At 30.8% G+C, this 21,175-nt stretch overlaps 1 protein-coding gene across 1 annotated transcript in view; it reads left to right on the top strand.

Annotated features, from left to right (window-relative positions):
- The window catches only part of LOC126770305 (heparan sulfate glucosamine 3-O-sulfotransferase 1), a 43,989-nt gene that overhangs the window by 7,531 nt on the left and 15,283 nt on the right, over positions 1-21,175 (top strand). Inside the window, exons 2-3 of the mRNA XM_050489663.1 lie at positions 17,940-17,967; positions 19,531-19,778. Of these exons, the coding sequence (XP_050345620.1) occupies positions 19,678-19,778 (101 nt within the window). The 5' untranslated portion in view covers positions 17,940-17,967; positions 19,531-19,677. The remainder of the gene's footprint in view (positions 1-17,939; positions 17,968-19,530; positions 19,779-21,175) is intronic.

Raw genomic sequence — 21,175 nt, 5'->3', positions numbered from 1 at the left:
CATATTCAATATTTACGATACCGTTTTACTCACCCAAGATTATAATGCAAATATACAATTAATTAATACATTATATGAGTACATAATAGTTACTGTTGGAAGTATAATAAATAAGTAAGAATTATTTTTATCATAAAAATTCTACTAAATTTTGATTCAATCAGAATTTTGAAAAATGCATCGTATGATGTATTTTATGCTGAATAAATTAAAATAAATAAGTTGTAATAAAAAAACAAAACTTTTAAATACAACGTATTATCTGATTCAGAATACAAAAGTATTGTAGTTCAATTCATGAAATGGAGATTAGTTTAAAATTCAGTTGTCAGATTTAACTTACTCCAAGTAACAGGCGAAGTTAAATAAAAGCTAAAAAAAATAAACGTAGTACGTGTGACCGCTCAGAACTATGTTTGTTCACGAGCAAAAATAATAAACCTAAACGGGATCCCTATTTTTCTTGCATCCTAAATCAATAAAACATGTAGTTGAAGCTAAATGCAAGCGTTGGGGCAACAGTTGAGAGAATCATTCACAAAACTAAATTTATGAAAATTATGCTAAATACATATTCAAAGAAATTTAAATGTTATCAGTTTTATAATAAATGGTTAAATACCTTACTGGTTATTACCTGACACGTACTGGCACTGCGAATGTGAATTGCTTTAAACAATTTTCTAGTCGTTTAGGAATCAATTAAGTATTTAATTTACATATTTAAACAGGGCCGGTGATAGGTTAGCGGAAATGACCTCGTAGAGCATGCGATCATGTCGCAAGTTCGCAACTATCTTGTTCATAGATACCATTAAAATCCTATTTGCATGAAAACAAGCTAAGTTTCTATCGGTTGTTAAATCAGCGCATAATAAGGGGAAGTGTTGTTCGATACAACAGCGTCAGTATAGTCAACGAATGATTATCTGTGTTCTACTGAACTAATTATATTCCCAAATGCGGTCTTTAGGAAGCAATCATACTTAAAGTCCACCTTAAGAAGTGAGCCCAGCATTTCCATCGCTTTTATTTTTAACTATATATTTTTTTGCTAATAATAAGAAAACAATATTTGGTCCCATAGAAAAACTCGGAGTGTACGCCCATATTTATGCATTATAAAATCTCCAGTTCATTGCCACGTGCCCGGTCAAAATGTTGTTACAAATTTTACGAGGATTGAGTTAAAAATATATTAGAAAAATAGAAAATCTAATTACATTCAGTTTCAGTTACTTAAGATATCAATTAATGTACTTATAACTTAATTACTGGAAAGCAATTTCCGACATTTCAAATTGAATGCTCTAGGATTTTGTTTAGTCTTCTATTATTTCTGGTTCGAAGCGTGTTTCGCTAATTACGTCTCACGGAATAGTTTAACTTTTTAGTTTTATATTTCTTGTGTTATGGCAAAATGAAAACATAATACATTAAATGAAAAAAAAAAACCATGCACATATTTATAATTGTTTTTATTAATTTTAATTTTATTAATATAAGATTAAAATTTATTAATATAAATAGATAAGGATTAACCAAACTGAGTTTTTAGTTTAGTTATACTTTTAGCTATAAGGTCACAGATCCCGAGGTGGTGAGTTCAGTCCTCAGGTCGGGCTGAGGGAAGATTCACGTAGCAACTCAGAGCAAGTGTTTTAAAAAAAAAGTAAACGAAATTAATTATACTTTTACACGTCGATTTCAAACTATGCAAGGATAATAAAACATTATATAAAAGAATAAAGAAAAATGATGTTACTATGTATCTACACAAAAACATATGTAAAAATCCTTCTATAATGACAGAATCGAACTCGTGGATCTTAAATCTTGGAGATTGTACAAATTAATAAATATTTTATTCAAGTAGCTCACAAGAGATGAGAGCTTCGCATCGTCATTCGATTAAATTAAATTAAATTTGAAGTTATCACCGGTTCGGAATGTATAATATCGAGACAAACCGGTAAGAAACTTAGCAGTTACTTTTTTGATTGTTAAGTTACATTGGTAATTAAATACAATTGATTTGTTATTTATCTTGCATGGAAATTAACGAATACTAACTCCATACTTTTTTATCATCTATATATTTTTTTAGAATAATAATAGTATTAACATTAATAGGACTCAAATTTATTAATTAGCAAAGCTAAAAGTATACGAAGAATTTTGTAATAGCAGCGAATACCTTGATCAAGGAACGACGAATTGACTAATCGGAGACGGAAGCTGGTGTCATACGTTTTTTATTAGTTTTCTTGTGTATAATTATTATAATACTGTTTCTATTAAAACAATCAATTTTATTATGGAAATACATAATACTGTTGTTAATATACTGTGATACACTGATTGTATGATAAATATGTTAAAAATATTCCCTTCGATATATAATGAAGCTAAATGCAAGCGAATGCAAGCAAATATATCGAATGGAATCTCGAGCTCTGAGTTTGTAAGCCCTAATAGCTCTTTTTTACGAATGAATATAGTTTCTAAGTCTGCAGCATTACCCCAAAGTAATATACCATCAGAGTGCTATGAAAACTTTCAAAATATGCTAATCGAGCTATATCAATGTTTTTTAGGTGTCTGACTTTTATAACCGCATATGTTGCGGAGCTGAATCTACCTGCAAGGGATGACAAATATGAATTCCACTGCAGCTTTAATTTAAAGCAATACCAAAAAAACTGAACTATCAACACGAAGACTTCAATTGTCCAACATCAACTGAAAGTAAACATCATATATCTTGTCCGTAACAGTATTCATTAAACAAATTACGGTACCACTCGTTCGAATTATAGATTCCATCGAGAATAATCGACCAGAACCTTTTAAAAACTCGGTTTCATAACCCACCTCCCCGATGTTGAAGTTCATAATTAACATTGTTAATGATGCAAATAGCATGAATGTGAATATCAACTGGCGTTCTCAATCTTGTTCACAGTTCTCTTTGTAAATTCTTCATTTCTTGTTTTAATTACTCCTTGATATATGACACCAATTACAAAAGAACTGAGTATTTAAAAGTGCTTAAATGTTTTAATTTCGTATCCTTGCTTTTACAGTAATCATTCCAATATTACAAAACGGTCAGTATGTTTGTGTACTCCTTCTATATACGTTCAATATGGATAGATAGACGAAAGCGTCATGGGTTAAAACCCTAATTTTACCCTTGTAACCTCGGGACTCGTAGTGGGTTATATACATATTATATAAAAAAGGCTTACATGCGTATCAACGCATAGCTTATACTATAAGACAAGCGGATTTAAACTTTCGAGGCGTTTTTGGTTTTGTAATGCAGATGTGTAATAAGACAGGATATTATTAAATTTAAATATATTTTAGTTTATAGTGTCCTAATTTATAATATGAATAGTTTTTGGCGCATATAAGACTTCACGAATAGAACTTAGTATTGTAGTATCTAGATTACCTTTTTCGTTTTTGAAGTTGCTCCCGTCACAACTTTTAATGATCCACTACGACTATTCATAAAATAAAACTACATAAAATGACGTCGAGTATATCGTAAGTTCAATGTTTCATGAGTGAGATACGAAGTGAATTCTTACAGAGCATCCTGCTGAAGCATTATTAAATTACTACAGTAAATGCTCGTCTTTTCTTACATATATTCAAAATCATAATATATTTTTTTATACCTATGTTATTCTTATTTGATGGAAAAATTATGCAAAAAGTAAATGCCTGTTAATATTCCACGGCTATAGACATCTTCATTTAAGGGGAAGATACAGAGTTTATTCCACTCTATTTTCATTCAACCCGTCCTGCAACTTGCATATTGTGCTTTCCTTCACTGTCAAAGATGAGACGAGTTAAACGCAAATTAAGCACATGAAAATTCAGTGGTGCTTTGAACCCACAATCTTCGCTTAAGATTCTAATTGTTAGAACTAGGACATCTCAGTTCAAAAGAAGAAGAGAATAAGTAAATAAAATAAAGTATTAAAGTAAAAATAATACATTTAGCTTGTATAGGTTTTTATAAATGTCGGTTGGTAGTATATTTGTTAACAGTTAATTTATCTAAAAAATAAACGTATTTATGACGTTACTATCTTGCAGCCGACTGTATAATTTCATAAAGTTATAAAGTAAGATATGACACTCTTTATGTATATATGCCGATTACGTATAAAAGCCGAGATGGCCTAGTGGTAAGAACGCGTGAATCTTAACCGATGATCGTGGGTTCAAACCCGGGCAAGCACCACTGAATTTTCATGTGCTTAATTTGTGATTATAATTCATCTCGTGCTTTACGGTGAAGGAAAACATCGTGAGGAAACCTGCATGTGTCTAATTTCACTGAAATTCCGCCACATGTGAATTCTACCAACCCGCATTGGAGCAGCGTGGTGGAATAAGCTCTAAACCTTCTCCTCAAAAAGAGGAGAGGAGGCCTTTAGCCCAGCAGTGGGACATTCACAGGCTGTTACGGTATGTATATATGAAAGAAATCTTTGCAGTAATCTGGCAAATAAAAGAATTATTATTACTGTTACGTTAATTGGGATTCAATTAGTTCATCATAACACGCGGTAATGTTAAAATCAAAATTGTAAATGAGAACATAATATTTTCGCTACAATTGACAGAAAACGTAAACAATTTAGTCACGACTGTTCAAAACACTGAATCTTATACAAACAAACGGAAATAATTAATTGGCACAAACAACATAGGTATTTTCCGCATAAATGAAATACAATAAATATAAAATTTTAACAGCCACTGCGTCCGATAATTAAGTTACACGGATTAAAACGTTAACGTTCTAATTTAGCAATATTGTAAAATACGATATTTTTATTAATTGCTTTATTTACATCGACTAAAACTAATTTTATAAAATGTATTTTAACATTTTTTTTATATTGAATTCGTCAGTGTTTTTACAATTTAAGGCTATAACACTTTTTTGGTTTTAATAAATAATTTTCTCATCTAAGCGACACACAAGACATTTTGTCAAGCAATAGAGGCTTTGGGCGGGTAATAGTGTGGTTGACAAGGAAGAATCACGCAAGTTCTACATAGAAGGACTTTCTTACTGTGAATCCTAGAAAAAGAACATATTTTTCTATTTTATAAAATAACTAGCTATACTTGGAATGCCAAAAGAATAAATTCTGTAATCCTAAATTATGAAACAAATATTCAAGATGTGTTACCACTTCTGGACAAAAGCTTTCTCTTTTCTTGAATAGAAAGATTGCAGCTTTTTCCACCACGCTGCACCAAAGCGGGTTGGTGGATGGATGTGCGATGGATTTTCGTTCGACATATGCATATTCTTACAAATGTTTCTTTAATCGTCGAGCACTTGATTGATTATAAATATAAGCTCAAAAAAACTTATTAATGCCTGCCTGCATTTGAACTCGCAATATTCAATTTGATTAATGCCATGTTTTAGCCACTGGGCCATCTCGGCTCATCTATCCCATTTATTATAAGTAAATTCTTGTATATAAGAGAAGATTTTAACTCCTTTTAAAAGAGAATAACTTATCACAGTAGTTCAGAGAAGTGTTTTTTGAATTCTCTTTATAAAAATTCTCAACTTAATAATCCCGATCTCAAGTTTTCGAAGCCAAAAGAAAACTAAAGTTGTTCCAGAAAGTACGACCTTTCCGTTTAAATATGCATGGTTCAAATGAAATTAAATTTTCTCCTTAAAAATGGATATTTTTTACGGTCTTTTGTAATGCGAAAATTTTAATGCTACTAAGTTTTTAATACAATTGCTTTTACATTCCTCAGATTTATTTCTGTAAATTGTTTATGGTTTGTATATAAAAAAAGCAATTACATTTTTTTTTAATTTTAGGCATATTTAGTACCTGTGATAGATTTAACATAATATTTATTTTTTACTTTTATTTCTATATATAACTGTGACCAATTACATGATATATAGCTGAGCTAAAGAAGTAAGGCTGTAAAGAGAGACAGCTGAATTAGAGAATTACTCTCCCACGTTATTTATAAAAACAAAAATTAGCTTAGTTTTAAAATGTAAATTTATTCGAAAATTAAAATTTGTAAGAGAGTTTTATTTAGAATCTAACTTATCCAATACACTTTTATTATGGAGTTGTAATAGAATGCTCTAGTGAACTTTGTATGACGGGCGAGCGCTTGGCGCTATCTTTATCTGCAGCCCGTAAAGTATTCGTAATGTTTATAGGACGTAAATTAATCCTTACTTATATGATAAATGCGAAAATGAGTCTGTTTGTTTGTTACACTTTCACGTCTTAATTATTCATGTTGTTATGAGTATCGATTATTATGAAATTTTCTTACACGTTGTCCGGGGTACAGAAAAAAGACACCCTCTCAAACGCGGGCGAAACCGCGTGCGGAAACTATTTCTTTAATAATAGTTACAATTTCCGTTAGTATGTTTTATATTATAAATAGTAATATTTCTCTTGTTTTCTTTAAAAGAAAATGTTGACATTTAAATGTATTAGATAATTTTTTTTGAGCATATAAACATTTTTCACAGACGTCTAGGCCGCACTATTGATAACTCATTAAATAAACCTTATACTTGATGTAGCCTGAATATTTTAATTCAAGGCAGTAACTCAATCTTAATTGTATGAATATTTATTATAGAACTTGAACCGTTCCAATCCACTAAAGACGAAATGGCTTTAATTAAATCTGTCAAAAAGAGAAAAAAAATAATATCACCTTTGAAATTTAAAAATTCGAACCATTTTTATTTCTAATTGATTCTTGTTTCAAATTCTTTAGTTGTTAGACGTGAAATGAATTTATTTCTCGACTTAGAACTAAGCTCTTTATAGTTTCAATGATACTTTCCTTTAAACTGCTTTATTGCGCAGAAAATTGAACTAAACGCTTCGGGAAGTTTCCTCAAATTCATTGCTGAATTGAGTTGAAGTACATTCAGGATAAATAGTTTAATTTATTAAGTCTTTTGTTGGCTTGGTAAAATATAAAATGTTATTAAGCAGATTTTAATAGCTGATTCATAATTTATTCACTATACTTAGTCCTAAATTTTTAATACGAAGGTAAGTTTGAATTTTAGTATAAAGCAAGAAACCCTTTTTTAGTTCCTATAATTAATTTAATTATTATTTACTTTCTAATTATTATTTACACATAACAAGGGACTAATAAATATAACTTAGCAGACACTACACAGCCGAGTATGAACTTCTAATCACATTACCAAATCTTCTGTTACAAAACACGCATTCCTCGTAACTGGATAACTTCGTGGTCTTGAAAGATATTCAGTAACTTTATAGCTGAATTATAAATAAAGTAGCTATGCATTAGACGTTGAACGTGAATATACCGAATTTTCGTTTCATAATTTCCCGCGTATCGAAGTAGCGGCGTGAGCGGAATTTCTTGAAGCCTTTGTTTATTGCTTCCGTACTTTATGCTAATGGTTACAAACCTGCGATGTAGAAGGAGATCGATACTCGGTTATACTCATGACAGAGATTTCGTTTTACCAAGTATGATCAAATTTATTTGTAGTTATAAAAAATATAATACCACAAAGTGATTGTGTGAATTGTGTGTTGAAGTGAATTGGACTTTATAGTTGACCCGTGTTGATACTAGATCTGATTTTTTTTTATAGAATAGGAAGGAGCATATGGGCCACCTGATGGTAAGTGGTCACCAAACGCCCTTAGACATTGGCATTGTAAGAAATGTCAACCATAGCTTATAGCCAATGCGCCACCAACCTTGGGAACTAAGATTTTATGTCCCTTGTGCCTGTAATTACACTGGCTCACTCACCCTTCAAATCGGAACACAACAATATCAAGTATTGCTGTTTTGCGGTAGAATATCTGATGAGTGGGTGGTACCTACCCAGACGAGCTTGCACAAAGCCCTACCACCAGTAAAATGATGATTACTTTGAATGGTAATAAACTAATAAAAAAACTGTTTACATGAAACTTTAAAAAAAGGTTTATTAATCAAATCAATTGTAAGTTATCGTAGATCGTATTAGAAATACTAATTTTTGAATTAAGATCAATCTATTATGCGGCTGCAAATATATAAAATTTCATAATCACCCAATCCCTACTACTACTATATTCGTAGCATTACACGAATTAAGATGAATTATTTATTGAGGAAAACCTACTTCAATTCGCAAAACACTTCAATAAGTTACAATATATTTGAATTTATTCGAAATGTTGCGAGAAACGTTTCAATCCACTTTACCGATCTCTGTGGCAAATAAAAAAGGTAGTGGCGGCACTATTTCATTGTACCGAGTTCGCTTCGAGTGTTCAATAGAGATACAGCAGAAAGGCAACCTTCGGGATCCTTTATTCGCCGGAAAACTTGCTCTTTTTTATAATAGTAGCTACTTAAATCTGGTTGACATTGGACAAGCAATAAGAAATATAAAACATTTCTTATGTATACAACCAAATAAATGCGTTTTTATGTAAACATCTAGTTGTCATAGTCGTATTTCGGGATGGCAATCGGCATAACGTTCTCTTATTTTTTTTACAGAATAGAAAGGCGGACGAGCAGGACCTGATGGAAAGTGGTCATCAACGCCCATAGACATTTCCATTGTAAGAAATGTTAACCATCGCTTACATCACCAATGCGCCACCAACCTTGGGAACTAAGATGTTATGTTCCTTGTGCCTGTAATTACTCTGGCTCTTTCACCCTTTAAACCGGAACTGATGATTAGAAAATCTATTTATTTTATTAAAGTTTTTTTTTAGTTTTATTTAATTCATAATTATTTCTCGATTTTCTATAGAACAAAAAATATTTCAATAACCCTCAACTTCGATGTTTCACACCTACGGTCGTGACAGTCACATATTTTTTACTATTATATAATTAACATTATAAGTGTCTTATTTAGTATTTAGTTGGTCATATCCAAGTTAATTTAGGCGTTGCTTGCATTAGCTTAAACCCGCTGTATACGATTAAGCGTTTCAAGCGTTTATAATCACAACTAAACCTAAACTAATATGCAATGGATATATAATTATATATCAATTATTATACCTTTTGTCCGTCCTATAATAATAAATCAACTTCTTAAAAAAATACGAACATCCATTCGAAACCGGAATATACAAACAAACGAAATATACCTCTTTGTTTTGGTATGTATCTACCACCGCACCTTTCAAGCAGTTTCTAGAAAAAACGGTACGATACTTGCGTAGCTGCTCTTTTTAAATAAATAACATTAACAATGTGGATAGTGTTCACGATTATTGTTCCTGATCAGTCTGCGTCGGAACTCAAACTTAAAGCCAAGCATTGTTATTCAAAAAAGGCTAAAAAGTATTATTTTAACGCGTAATAAGATTTATTAATAGTAATTTAATACTATTTATGATTTTGATAAAAGATAAAATTTAAGAAGTTCTTAAATTATTATTAGTAAATTATTATTATTATCATGTTTATCTATCCAAACGATGTGTGGCAACGTGATGGGATAAGCTACAAAGCCTTGAAGCTTATCTACGTATATAAGGGGCCTTTTTGGCCCTTCCTTGTTAAGTAGGAGGTTTGTCCAGCAGTGGAAAATTTGCGAGTATTTCTATATACATTGTAATATTAAGCCATCATGTAACTATAAACACTTTTATTACTTCACAGTTCCTGCGATATATTCACCTTGGGGTTTTTACCAAAATTGCCAATTCGAAGGTCCAAAGTTTTGATAAATGAGTTTAAGATAGTAACGACTCCGGTTGAAGTACGGTTGGTATGGGATTTGCGTATCTCTGGTGAAATGAATTGATTTTAACGAGGATACAATGTTTTGCAGTTTAAAATGAATGCAAGCAAATTTAGACAAGGATCAGAATATGGCCATTACATACTAATAATTTAAGTGATTATAACAATATGACAGTTATTATATATATAACATAAAACGTCATAATGTAAAAAAACAACACTTTCTGTTTACGTTCAATCTCTTTATTTACGTTTTTCTTCGTTTTCTATGTATAATACTTTTATTAAAGAAAACGAAATGCAAATCTGAATTCAGTAAGCAAACTTTAAAATTGGAACGTAATTCTGGTTTTTACACGACGGGGTTGGTAACTTTATGCGGAGATCCGAAAGGCCGTTTTATGATTAGTCGTAAAAAAGAGCCTCCGTGGAGCAATTTTGTTCTTTAATTAGCTTACATTCGTGTTTTACAGACACCTTTAAAACAGTAATGTGAATTGTTAAAACTATTTGAATTTCATGATATGAAGGTACGATATTTTTGAGGTTAGGTAAACCGAAACGCTTAACAAATTTATATTTAGAATTAGATTTTAATTTTGATAGCTTCATAAAAATTACCTATAACTTCGTTTGTTTATTGAAAAGTACTTATGATATCTTTTTATTCAAGTGTAAAATGCAACTTATTATATTATTATTGCAGAATATTTATAATAAGTAAATCTTATTTAATACACTTACATCCTTTTAATCCTAAAGGTTAAGATTTCAAAAAACACTTTATTTGAAATTGCTTGCGTTTAAAAACATCAACTGTTAAGTTTCACAATAAAAAAGTTATTGATTGAAAGTACAGTCTATATATGAACATTATATGTATTATTTATTTAAACGTTAAGTACTCGTCTGATTTTTGAGAGTAAGTATTGACTAAACTAAAAATTTTTGAATGTCAGTCTTTCGATTTTAATTCTCTAAACATATTTTAAACGAAACGGAAGCACAAACTTGCCATCTGGCATTTTTTTCATTAAATTCTTATAAGTAGTCAATTAAAAAAAAAAAAGATTACAAAATGGATGAATGGATGCGTTACAACGTAAGAGAGAGAGAGATACCGTTTTCTGTCACGATATACGAGACGATCTCACGAGCCAATAGATATTTCACATTCAAATACAATCAATAGTTATTAAATTTAGCCTTACCCGTTTAATTTATTCATAGGCAAACTTACTAGGCGAGTATATTCAGGCATTGAATAATAATAATCTAAGATCGGCCTTCAAACGGAGTTGGGGGCTAGTAATCTAGTACACATCGTTGGTTGTAGGTCTCACATCATATAAATACGCTAGTGCATTCGCCTTGACCTAACCTTCGCCTATGGACAGACGGCCTCGATATTAAAAACTACATGAATATAGGTTAAGCTTAGTGAAAGACTCAAAGGATTACTCAGTTATTAATTTAATACATATTAATGTTATTACATATTAAAGTTTTATAACTTAATTGATGTTTGTTAATAAATGTACATATTTCTGATATGAAATAATAATAAAATTACATCCTGATTTATAAAGTGTTTGACTGACTAACAATGGATATTTATATAAATTAAAAGATTTCATTTTCGTATTATAAAATATCCCACTAAGAGTAGTTTTATAAAATTTTCATTATAATTGGGACGCTGCACTGTTTTAAGCTTTAACTCTATCCAATAAACTCGTTCAAATACAATCATAATGATTAAAAAATGTATACCAATTCTTCTTATTAACATTCTTCGAGCGAAAATGCTCTTAGTGCTCATTTATTATACGTTTCAAAATTATTGTTTTCTCAGTATTTATATGTAATAAAGAGACGAAACATTTGGTAATAAAATTTTGTATACAGTAACAGCCTGCTGCCTAATGTGGGACATTTTGAGGAGAAGGTATGGAGCTTATTTCACAACGCTGCTCCATTTCGGGTTGATGGAATACACATGTGGCAGAATTTCAGTGAAATTAGACACATGCAGGTTTCCTCGGGATATTTTCATTTACCGTATAGCACGAGATGAATTATAATCACAAATTAAGCACATGAAAATTCAGTGGTGCCCGAATTAGAACCCACGATCATCGGTTAAGATTGACGCGTTCTTACTATTGGGCCATCTCGGCTAAATTTTGTATATTAAGTCGTAATTACTTTACTATATATAAATATTACTTTAACTGATTGGCGTTGCCAGAAATATTAACCATTTCTTACATAGTTAATGCGTCATAAACCTCGGGAACTAAGAAATTTGTCCCTTGTGTCTATAAAATTACACTGGCTCACTTTTTCTTCAAACGGAAACAAAACAATACTGAGTAGTGTTTTTGTGCGGGCTTTTACAGAGCTGTAACACTAAGGCATTTAGTCCTACCACTGAGAAAGTAACTTGGAAATCAAAATGATTAGATAAGAATACGATTGCTAATATAAACAACAACCGTATTATAATAATATACATTTTATACATATTTTCTTATGCTTAGCAAAATAATTGGATTCATTAGAATTCGTTAAACAACAGGAAAACAGAATAAAGATAATAAATAAGGAGAGAAAGCAGCTAATAAAGTTCGCCTTATGTAAGAAATATTATTTATAAAATATATGAATTAAATATACATATATTATATAATATACATTGAATAAGTATAAAAGTGTTTAAGTTTTCCAGCTCTCGTTTAAAAGTATTAGCGAATCACAATTTATATTCGGATCTGATAAGATAGATGAAGGTATCGATGCAAAAGCCATAAAAAACTTCTTAAATAATTATTTACTTTAACTAAAAAAAATTAAAACACTCAGTAACAGCCTGTTAATGTCCCACTGCTGGGCTAAGGCTTCCTCTCCCTTTTTGGGGAGAAGGTTTGGAGCTTATTCCGCCACGCTGCTCCAATGCGGGTTGGTAGAATACACATGTGGCAGAATTTCAATGAAATTAGACACATGCAGGTTTCCTCACGATGTTTTCCTTCACCGTCAAGCACAAGATGAATTATAAACACAAATTAAGCACATGAAAATTCAGTGGTGCTTGCCCGGGTTTGAACCCACAATCATCGGATAAAATTCACGCGTTCTAACCACTAGGCCATCTCGGCTTTTTTTAAAAAAAAAAATTAAAACACTATCTACGATAAATACGAGAATAATTGAATATTAAAATGCCGGAAGAAATCTCTTCAATGGATAAGAGTGCCGTTTATATTTAATTATAAACTCCTTTCTTTGTCGCACTTCCAAAAAATGGAATTCTTTACCAGCTCACGTGTTCCCCTCCTCTTACAACCCAGATTCCTTCAAACGACGCGTGAAGAGGCATATTGCGGGCCGGCAAGGCGTTGGCGGCTGGTGCAAAACATTCTTCCCAACTTTACTGGCCGTCGTCGCGTTTGGACTCCACTACCACTTACCATTAAGTGGAGTAAAGTCATTTGCCTTTCCGGAAAATATAAAAAAAAAAAAACTTTTGACATCATTGTATCTGTTTTATACTTACCGTACCGTAACAGCCTGTGAATGTCCCACTGCTGGGCTAAAGGCCTCCTCTCCTCTTTTTGAGGAGAAGGTTTGGAGCTTATCATCGGTCACGATCATCGAGCACGATCATCGGTTAAGATTCACATGTTCTTACCACTGGGCCATCTCGGCTGTATTATACTTACGAACGGTAAATATAATTGTTGAATCATATACTTAATTTTTTTCAAAATATACCACGTCATGAAGTTGTATATTCACAAGTTTCTTTATAAAAAGAGCCGTAACGTGTATTATTTGTGGAAAGTTGGTAGGATCGTAAATATTGTACACAGATAAGGGAAGAATCTTTGGCCATTGTCTGATTCGAATCTATTGTTAACTGGTAACAATGGCTGAATTAAGCTGTGATTAATATCTTTGCAATTCCGGGTCTGATAAATTGTTATCAATATTAGAGTTTAGAGTATAATTTCAGTGAACATGAAGGAAAATGCATATACAAGATAATTATTCTTCATTTCATCATCATCAAATCTTGAAACAGATATAGGTTTTAATGTACCCATGAATAATCTATTGGCGAAGTTTTTGGAGCTTATTTCACTAAACAGCTGGGGTGAATATAGGGCAGAATTGTATTCAAAACATGCGGATTTCTTTTTAGTTAATGAGTATTTAGTATGTATTAAGGCAGTACTGCTATGTATAATATTTGATATTTGTATTATTATTTGATATGGAAAATTATCGTACCGAGCAGATTAACCCACTCTGCCGTGTGTACAAAATAATATGAACAAATATAATAATATTTATTTTAACATACTTAAAGATATTGAAAATATTAATAAATGTCACTTTTTCTGCGATGGGTCTTGCAACTTACTGATTAAAAATTTTAATTATTTTTTTTACAATTTATTAATACATGTAAGAATTTAGTGTCGGCTTCTAGATTTTAGAACTAGACACAAAAGAAAACATTTAAATACCTTTAAATTAAAATTAAATAAACCTTGGTTAGGGTAAAATTGTTTGGTTATATTCACCAAGATATACATTATTACATCTAAAGCTACAAACAAAGAAGGCAGCGTTCGTTGCTTTTTTATTGACAAGAGGATAAAAACGCTATGCTTATGGACAAATGTTAAAGTAAGTGATCATCATCGAATATTATATTGGCATTTTTCCTAAAAAAATTAAACCATCTCTTACATTATGACTGCCCTGCCTAACGTGGAATCTAAGATGATATTTTGTGCCTGTAATAACACTGGTTCAAATATCTTTCAAACTATGATACAGCAGTATAAATAATTAATATTTTGGGGTAAAATAGCTGATCTTTTTGTAATATCTGCAAGTAATTCTAGTTACGTGGAAAGGTTTTTGTAACGATATTCTATTTTTTTTTAATAGATAGTTTTCCTTTTGCCGTATAAGCTACCATCGTCATTCATCCAAAGTAGTATTCTTGTTGTATATCATCTCTGGACATTGCATATTCATAATATGATTATCGGATTTATTTTAAGCGCTTCTGTCAGGCTCATTTCAAATAATCATTTCTCATTAAAAAATCTAGATTATCTATATTGCCTAGCGGATAAACTATTAAAGTAAGATCTCTCAACAAACTGCCTTAAATGGAGAGCAATTTTAAAACTTTATTATGAGTATAAAAGAAATACTTGTCATAAACATGAAGTTATTAATGAAACAATATACATGAAAAAACTAGTACTTAAAATATGCTGCATTTGTCACTACGCGTAACAAACTCATTATATAAACCAATGTATGCACTCTATTTTACCCTAGTTCTAAATTAAAAAAAAATTATCATCTCACCAATATCACTGGACTGATATGCTTTTAATTAAAGTGTGAAACGTACGATGTATGAGGTAATATAAATAAACAAAAAATTCATGAATAAAATAACATATCCAACCAGTTTTCGCCCGCGACTTTTTCACGAGTGAGGGTGGGGCAGGTGTTCTTTAACCTATGTTGTTTTTTCTACCCCTAGAAATGTGTATGCACAATTTCTTAATGATCGCTTGCGAAGTTGAAGCGTGAAAACAAACAAATCTAAAAACTCACTTTCACCTTTATAATATCATATAGGATATCGAACGAAATAACTTGAATAAATATTTAATTTGTATATAAGTGGGCTTATATTGATGTTACTTATGTTAGGTATAGTGCCCTTAAATATGCCTGCTGGTTGGTTCTCTTTCAACATATTTGAATTAAAAGCACCAACACAACCAAACGACAACTATAAATATTTTCTTAGTCCTAACATTTTATTTTTATATATGTTCGTGTTGTACAATAAAGCATATTATTATGTATTGCAAAAACAGATGCAGGTGTTATAAAGATATTTTTTTTCTTTTGCAATCATGTGGACCTTGTGGTTCATGCCCGTATCTTAATCTGGGATCTTCAATTGACATAGACCATGTATCTATGTCATCAACTACAGAAATATCAGCTCTGTTTTGTATAATGCTAATGAAATGAACTATAAATGTTTATAAAGTAAACCAGTCTCGTGTAGAAATTCGAAATAGATACTTCACTTATTTGAACGTTTATTTGCTTCGATTTTACGATCGGGTATACGGTTGTCATCTAGATATTTAAATGCTAGTTGTATTGTATTGATGTTAGTAAACCAATTTTTCCACCGATGCAAAAAGAGCGCTACGTAACAAACCTTTGTCGGTCTCTATCTGTCTGTGGCATCAGATACATTAAAACAAAAGGACAGATTACAACAAGGCTTTTTTTAAATTTTAAATCTGATATAATTTCGGGAGAGCTCGCGCTAGCATTTAACTTCACAAAAAATGATCATCATCTCCGGGATGAACTATCAAATTTAAAAGGATCATCAAAACCAGCTTTATAATCAGTAGGGTTCCCGGGAAACATAAACAAAAAACAAGGCTGAACCTCATTATTTTTAAAGTCGGCTAAATAAGAATCTCTTACTTTAATACCTAATGCACGTATAATTCAATTATACCAGTTTTTTCTATTCATTCAAAACTTTACAATCTTATTTCATCAAAATTGAAACAGCCTTTTTGTTCTTTAATGGGTTTGGTTGTAATGGTTCGAGATGTCAAAATTTAAGGAAAAAAAAACAAAACGTCAGTAGTTTTTGCGATAACAGCTCAAAAATGGTATATAAAACATGTATTAAATAATGTAAATGTTATGTAATATGTAAAAAATAAAATATAGAAGATTTTTAAAATACGAATGATTTTTATCCTTAACATTTCTCGGCAATTTTTGAAATCATTATCCTGATTTGAAGGGTTGGTCTTATTGTTATATAAGGGTTCTTATTGTTATTTGTTTTTTAATTCTATCCGAAATCTAAATTCAAGAAACGATTTCTTTTGCTTAAGGATTAATGTTTAATTGAAGTTTTTCATTTTTTGATTTAGGAGATTGATGATCTTTTGACAGTTTGGAGTTTATTCCACAATGCCACTTAGATATGGATTGGTGGATGATTGAATATAGTTTATTGATTGCCATAGTACTGTGACATACTGTTGTCAATATTTAACTTATATTTTAAGTTTAAAACTGACATTATTAAGGTGTTTTGATACTATAAAAGTGACGTCATATACTAGTTACCGTGGGTACGGCAAAGCCACAAAACTATTGAATAAAACATACATATATAGTAAGCTTCTATATACGACTTTCTGCAATAACAGTAGTAACATAAAAATGCTAAATGAAGACATAATTATGATATAAATAATTCACTTGCTTTTAATAGTATAATACACGGCAATAAATATTTTATGTCTAGTTATAAAAACAGAGTAATGAAATTTGCGCATTCATGTGTTTTATATTATTCTATATATATTGAGAAAAATGTATAAAGAATGAATTAACTACAACTACAAGTTTTTTTTTTCATAATGGAGTTAAAAATATGAAAATACACCCAAAAATTTTATAACTTACTTTAATTTATTGAATTGTTTATAATGTCTCGTTCAGACATTATATATTTTTGTCTTTTCTTTTCTATTACGTGGTGTTTGAGCTTTATTCAAGCCCGTCTGGGTAGGTACCACCCACTCATCACTCTACTTTACCAAACTTAGTATTGTTGTTTTCCGGTTGGATTAGCGATATAAGGAGGGTAGTGACCACTTACCATCAGGTGGCCCACTTGCCAGCCTGCCTACTTATATTATAAAAAAAAATGAATGACAGGTTGAAAATCAAGGCTATTCGTCATTTTATTCTAATTTGAGTGGCGCGTGTTTTATCATTTAATTAAAAAATATTTTATTATCAAACGATATTTATTTATGACAAGAAATTGAAAAATGTAATATATTTTATTAAAATAATAAAAGCCAACTTACACAATTTGTCTGCTATTACAAAAAATATATTTTTTTAAGTTTTTAGTAACTGTACATTCAGGCAAATTTTGAAGTTGGTTTTATTTAAATATATATTTTTAATAAATTTATAATTAAATTATAAATTCGTATATTACTAATCAAGAATAATTTCATTCGTTACAGGGGTTGTGCAGCGTTGCTCCGTAACATGGTATGTTAAAAACATATATATATATATATATATATACATTAATAGATTTATACTTATAAACCTGTAAACGAGTCGTGTTTTGCATAAAATATATGTGTCTGGAACAACACTAAGAAAATATCGATTCCGATGTATGATAAGTGTTTACGTTGGTTTGTGCAAGCATTCGCCGCTTACGAGCATTAAGGTATTTCTTTCTGCATTAGTTCCAGTAAAAGCATTAATTACAGTTATTTTTTCTCCTACATGTAAATATTTTTGAACAAGGCTTGTAAAACAAAGATTCAAGAACTTTGGATCGAACCAGCTTCTTTCATCTCTAGGTATGTGGCTTATCGTTAAGCCATTGAGGCTTAATTGACCTCTGATTTAACCAAGATTAGGCAAAGTCATAATATAAACTAACTGACAATTAATAGGCTGACATATCAACGAACAGCCCAAACTACTGGGGCTGGAATCATGAACAATTGCATACTTTGCATCCTTTTACACAATAGATTAACAATAAAGAAGGATTTTTAAAAATTTACCCCTAAAGTAGTTTTTATAAAATGGATGAAAGTTTGTATGAAAATAATTTATTGTTGAAGTAAGAGCTATCTATGGAAGTTGGTATTTAGCAATTCTAAATTATGACGCTAGCAAAGCTGCGCGTAAAGTGCTAATATTAATATTACATATTTTCTTAGAAAAACAAAATAAAACAAGACCTAATAAACAAAAAAATTAATTTCATATTTAAAAACGTGAACGAATCCACTTTATGTTACGTTTAATTAAACCGAAGTCTTTAAGAAAATATTTATTGGAAAACGTTCTACGAAGAACGATTCCAATAAAATACTAAGCTCTTTTGTTCCATGTATTTGTCTACCTTTGCAATAAAACTGAAACTTTAAAAGCATAGGGTTTTAAAATAAATATTTTGATATTGCAATTCTTAGAACAATGTTCTTGTTTATTGCATAACATGTTGGTATTTTATAAATATTATATTGAAATAATTCGAATTATATAACAGAAATGTTTTAGTTTTAAACTTTAATTCAAATTAAAAAAAATCAAGTAGTTTAAATATTATTTATATTTACTATTGGTAACAAAGTCCATCTGACCTTTCTTGGAAAGTGATCACCTTCGTCCCTATACACATGTGTGATGGTGAAAGATGATATCCAAAAACTTATCTATATGTGATCTTGTATATTACCGTCTTAAGAAGAAATGGCACAATAAACATTATCGTACTTAGCCGTACTTAATAACACAATTTTGTCAAATATTTTATGAGCAGACCTTGTAAAAAGTTTTCAAAGAGAGGAGGGATGAGATTGTGCCAAATTTTAAAAGCCAAATTTTATAGGTCTTATCCCTTTGTTATTATAGATAATATTCTTAATATTATTTTTGAATTTTGTTTATATTAGTACAAAATCACATTTTATTGTTTCAATGTAAAAATTATTTTCTTTAGGTATTTATTACACTTCTGCCTAAAATTGAGAATTTGCATGTTAAGGTTAATGTAACGTAATGACAAACTTCAGAGATTTGTTTCAGAATCAAAATATAAAATACAACAAAATGACGAAGAACAAGTAACAAGCTTAACATTCGTAAGAGAAATTATCAAATGAAAAATATTATTTCACACAAGTACAATGTAGATAATTGAAGGATTACAAGGGCACGTTAAATGGAAGACTCATGGAGTCGCGTGCGCAGATGAGTCAGTCTCTGCCGACTAAACATCAACGACCTGACGCAAATTACAGGAGCTGTTCGCAGGCCTTGCCACTTGATATTCTGTAAGTAATATTGTATTTATACTGCATGTATTTTTAACTGTTGACGAGGCGGTTGGCGTGGTTGGTGGATGCTTGCCTTTCACGCCGAAAGTTATGGGTTCGATTCCCACCCAACACAGATATTTGTATGCATGAACATGTCTGTTTGTTCTGAGTCTGGGTGTAATTATCTATATAAGTATGTATTTACAAATGAAAAATAGTATATGTAGTATATCAGTTGTCTGTTTTCCATAGTACAAGCTCTGTACAAGCTTAATTTGGGATCAGATGGCCGTGTGTGAAAAATGTCCCAGGATATTATTATTATTTTTATTATAACTGTTATAGTATGACAATACAGTAAATTATCCTAAATTATAAAATATTTCAAAAAAAAAATATTAATTTTATTGTTTTTATTAATACCTTGATACCTAAATATACAGTATACAAAAACTTTAGTCAAGTTAGATTTATAGTAGATAATAACTAACGGCCTTGCTTATAAAAGTTTAAATATCGGGTTAAACAATGCTGTGTCTTTTTTTTTCAAATACCAAATCCATAATGACAGAATGAGCGAAATCAGTGTTTACATAACAGTCACTAAGCAAAATTAACATATAAGCGATACTGTTTACTAAAGAAGGTCAAAAATAAAAAAGGGGTTTTTTAAACATAGTCATTAAAAATAACAATTTAGGAGTTTGTACAAGCTGGACCTATTTAAAGTAGAGAGGAAACATGTGTTTTGTGTGGTTGGTTTTCGTGTGTTTCCGCCCAGCAGTTCTACCGGGAGCCATTTCGTTTGAAGCTTTTGTATATCTGTCAACCCGCAAAATAGCGTAGTGGGCTAGACATAAAACGTTCTCTTTAATGGATAAAACGTCATTTTCAGGGATATAGGCGGGTTTCAATTTACATATGGTTTGTTGTTATCATGGACATAAACGCTTAAGCACAAAATCAACTATACTTTTATTAGTTCCTTACAAGTACTTAGGAATAAGTCAAAATACTCTTTTCAATAATTACAGTCGATATTTATTAATTAGATACAAATAAATGCATACACTCACCATAAAAATCAACGAAACCTACGTATTCCTAAACCTACGAATTCTACGTATTTAATAATAAATATAATAATATATGTAAAATTAACGAAACAGAAAAAAATAGCATTAGGAAATAACTGGCAATAAATGATTTGGTGAGATAGCGGGCGGGGCGGGACGGCGACGTGGCGTGAGCGTGGGCGCGACGCTTCGCGCTATTATTCATATTAGTAGGCAAACAGACGGCGGGGCACATCGCACCCGACGGGATACCAGCGTTATATTTATTTGCAAAAATGGCGATCTCGATTTTTTTTGTATGACTTTTCTTGACTGAACGGAACCATTAGCAACACC

Source organism: Nymphalis io, chromosome 8, assembly GCF_905147045.1.
Source record: "Nymphalis io chromosome 8, ilAglIoxx1.1, whole genome shotgun sequence".
In the NCBI taxonomy this organism is placed as follows: domain Eukaryota; kingdom Metazoa; phylum Arthropoda; class Insecta; order Lepidoptera; family Nymphalidae; genus Nymphalis; species Nymphalis io.
Note: the sequence above shows the minus strand (reverse complement) of the source record. Positions and strands in the feature narration are given on the sequence as shown.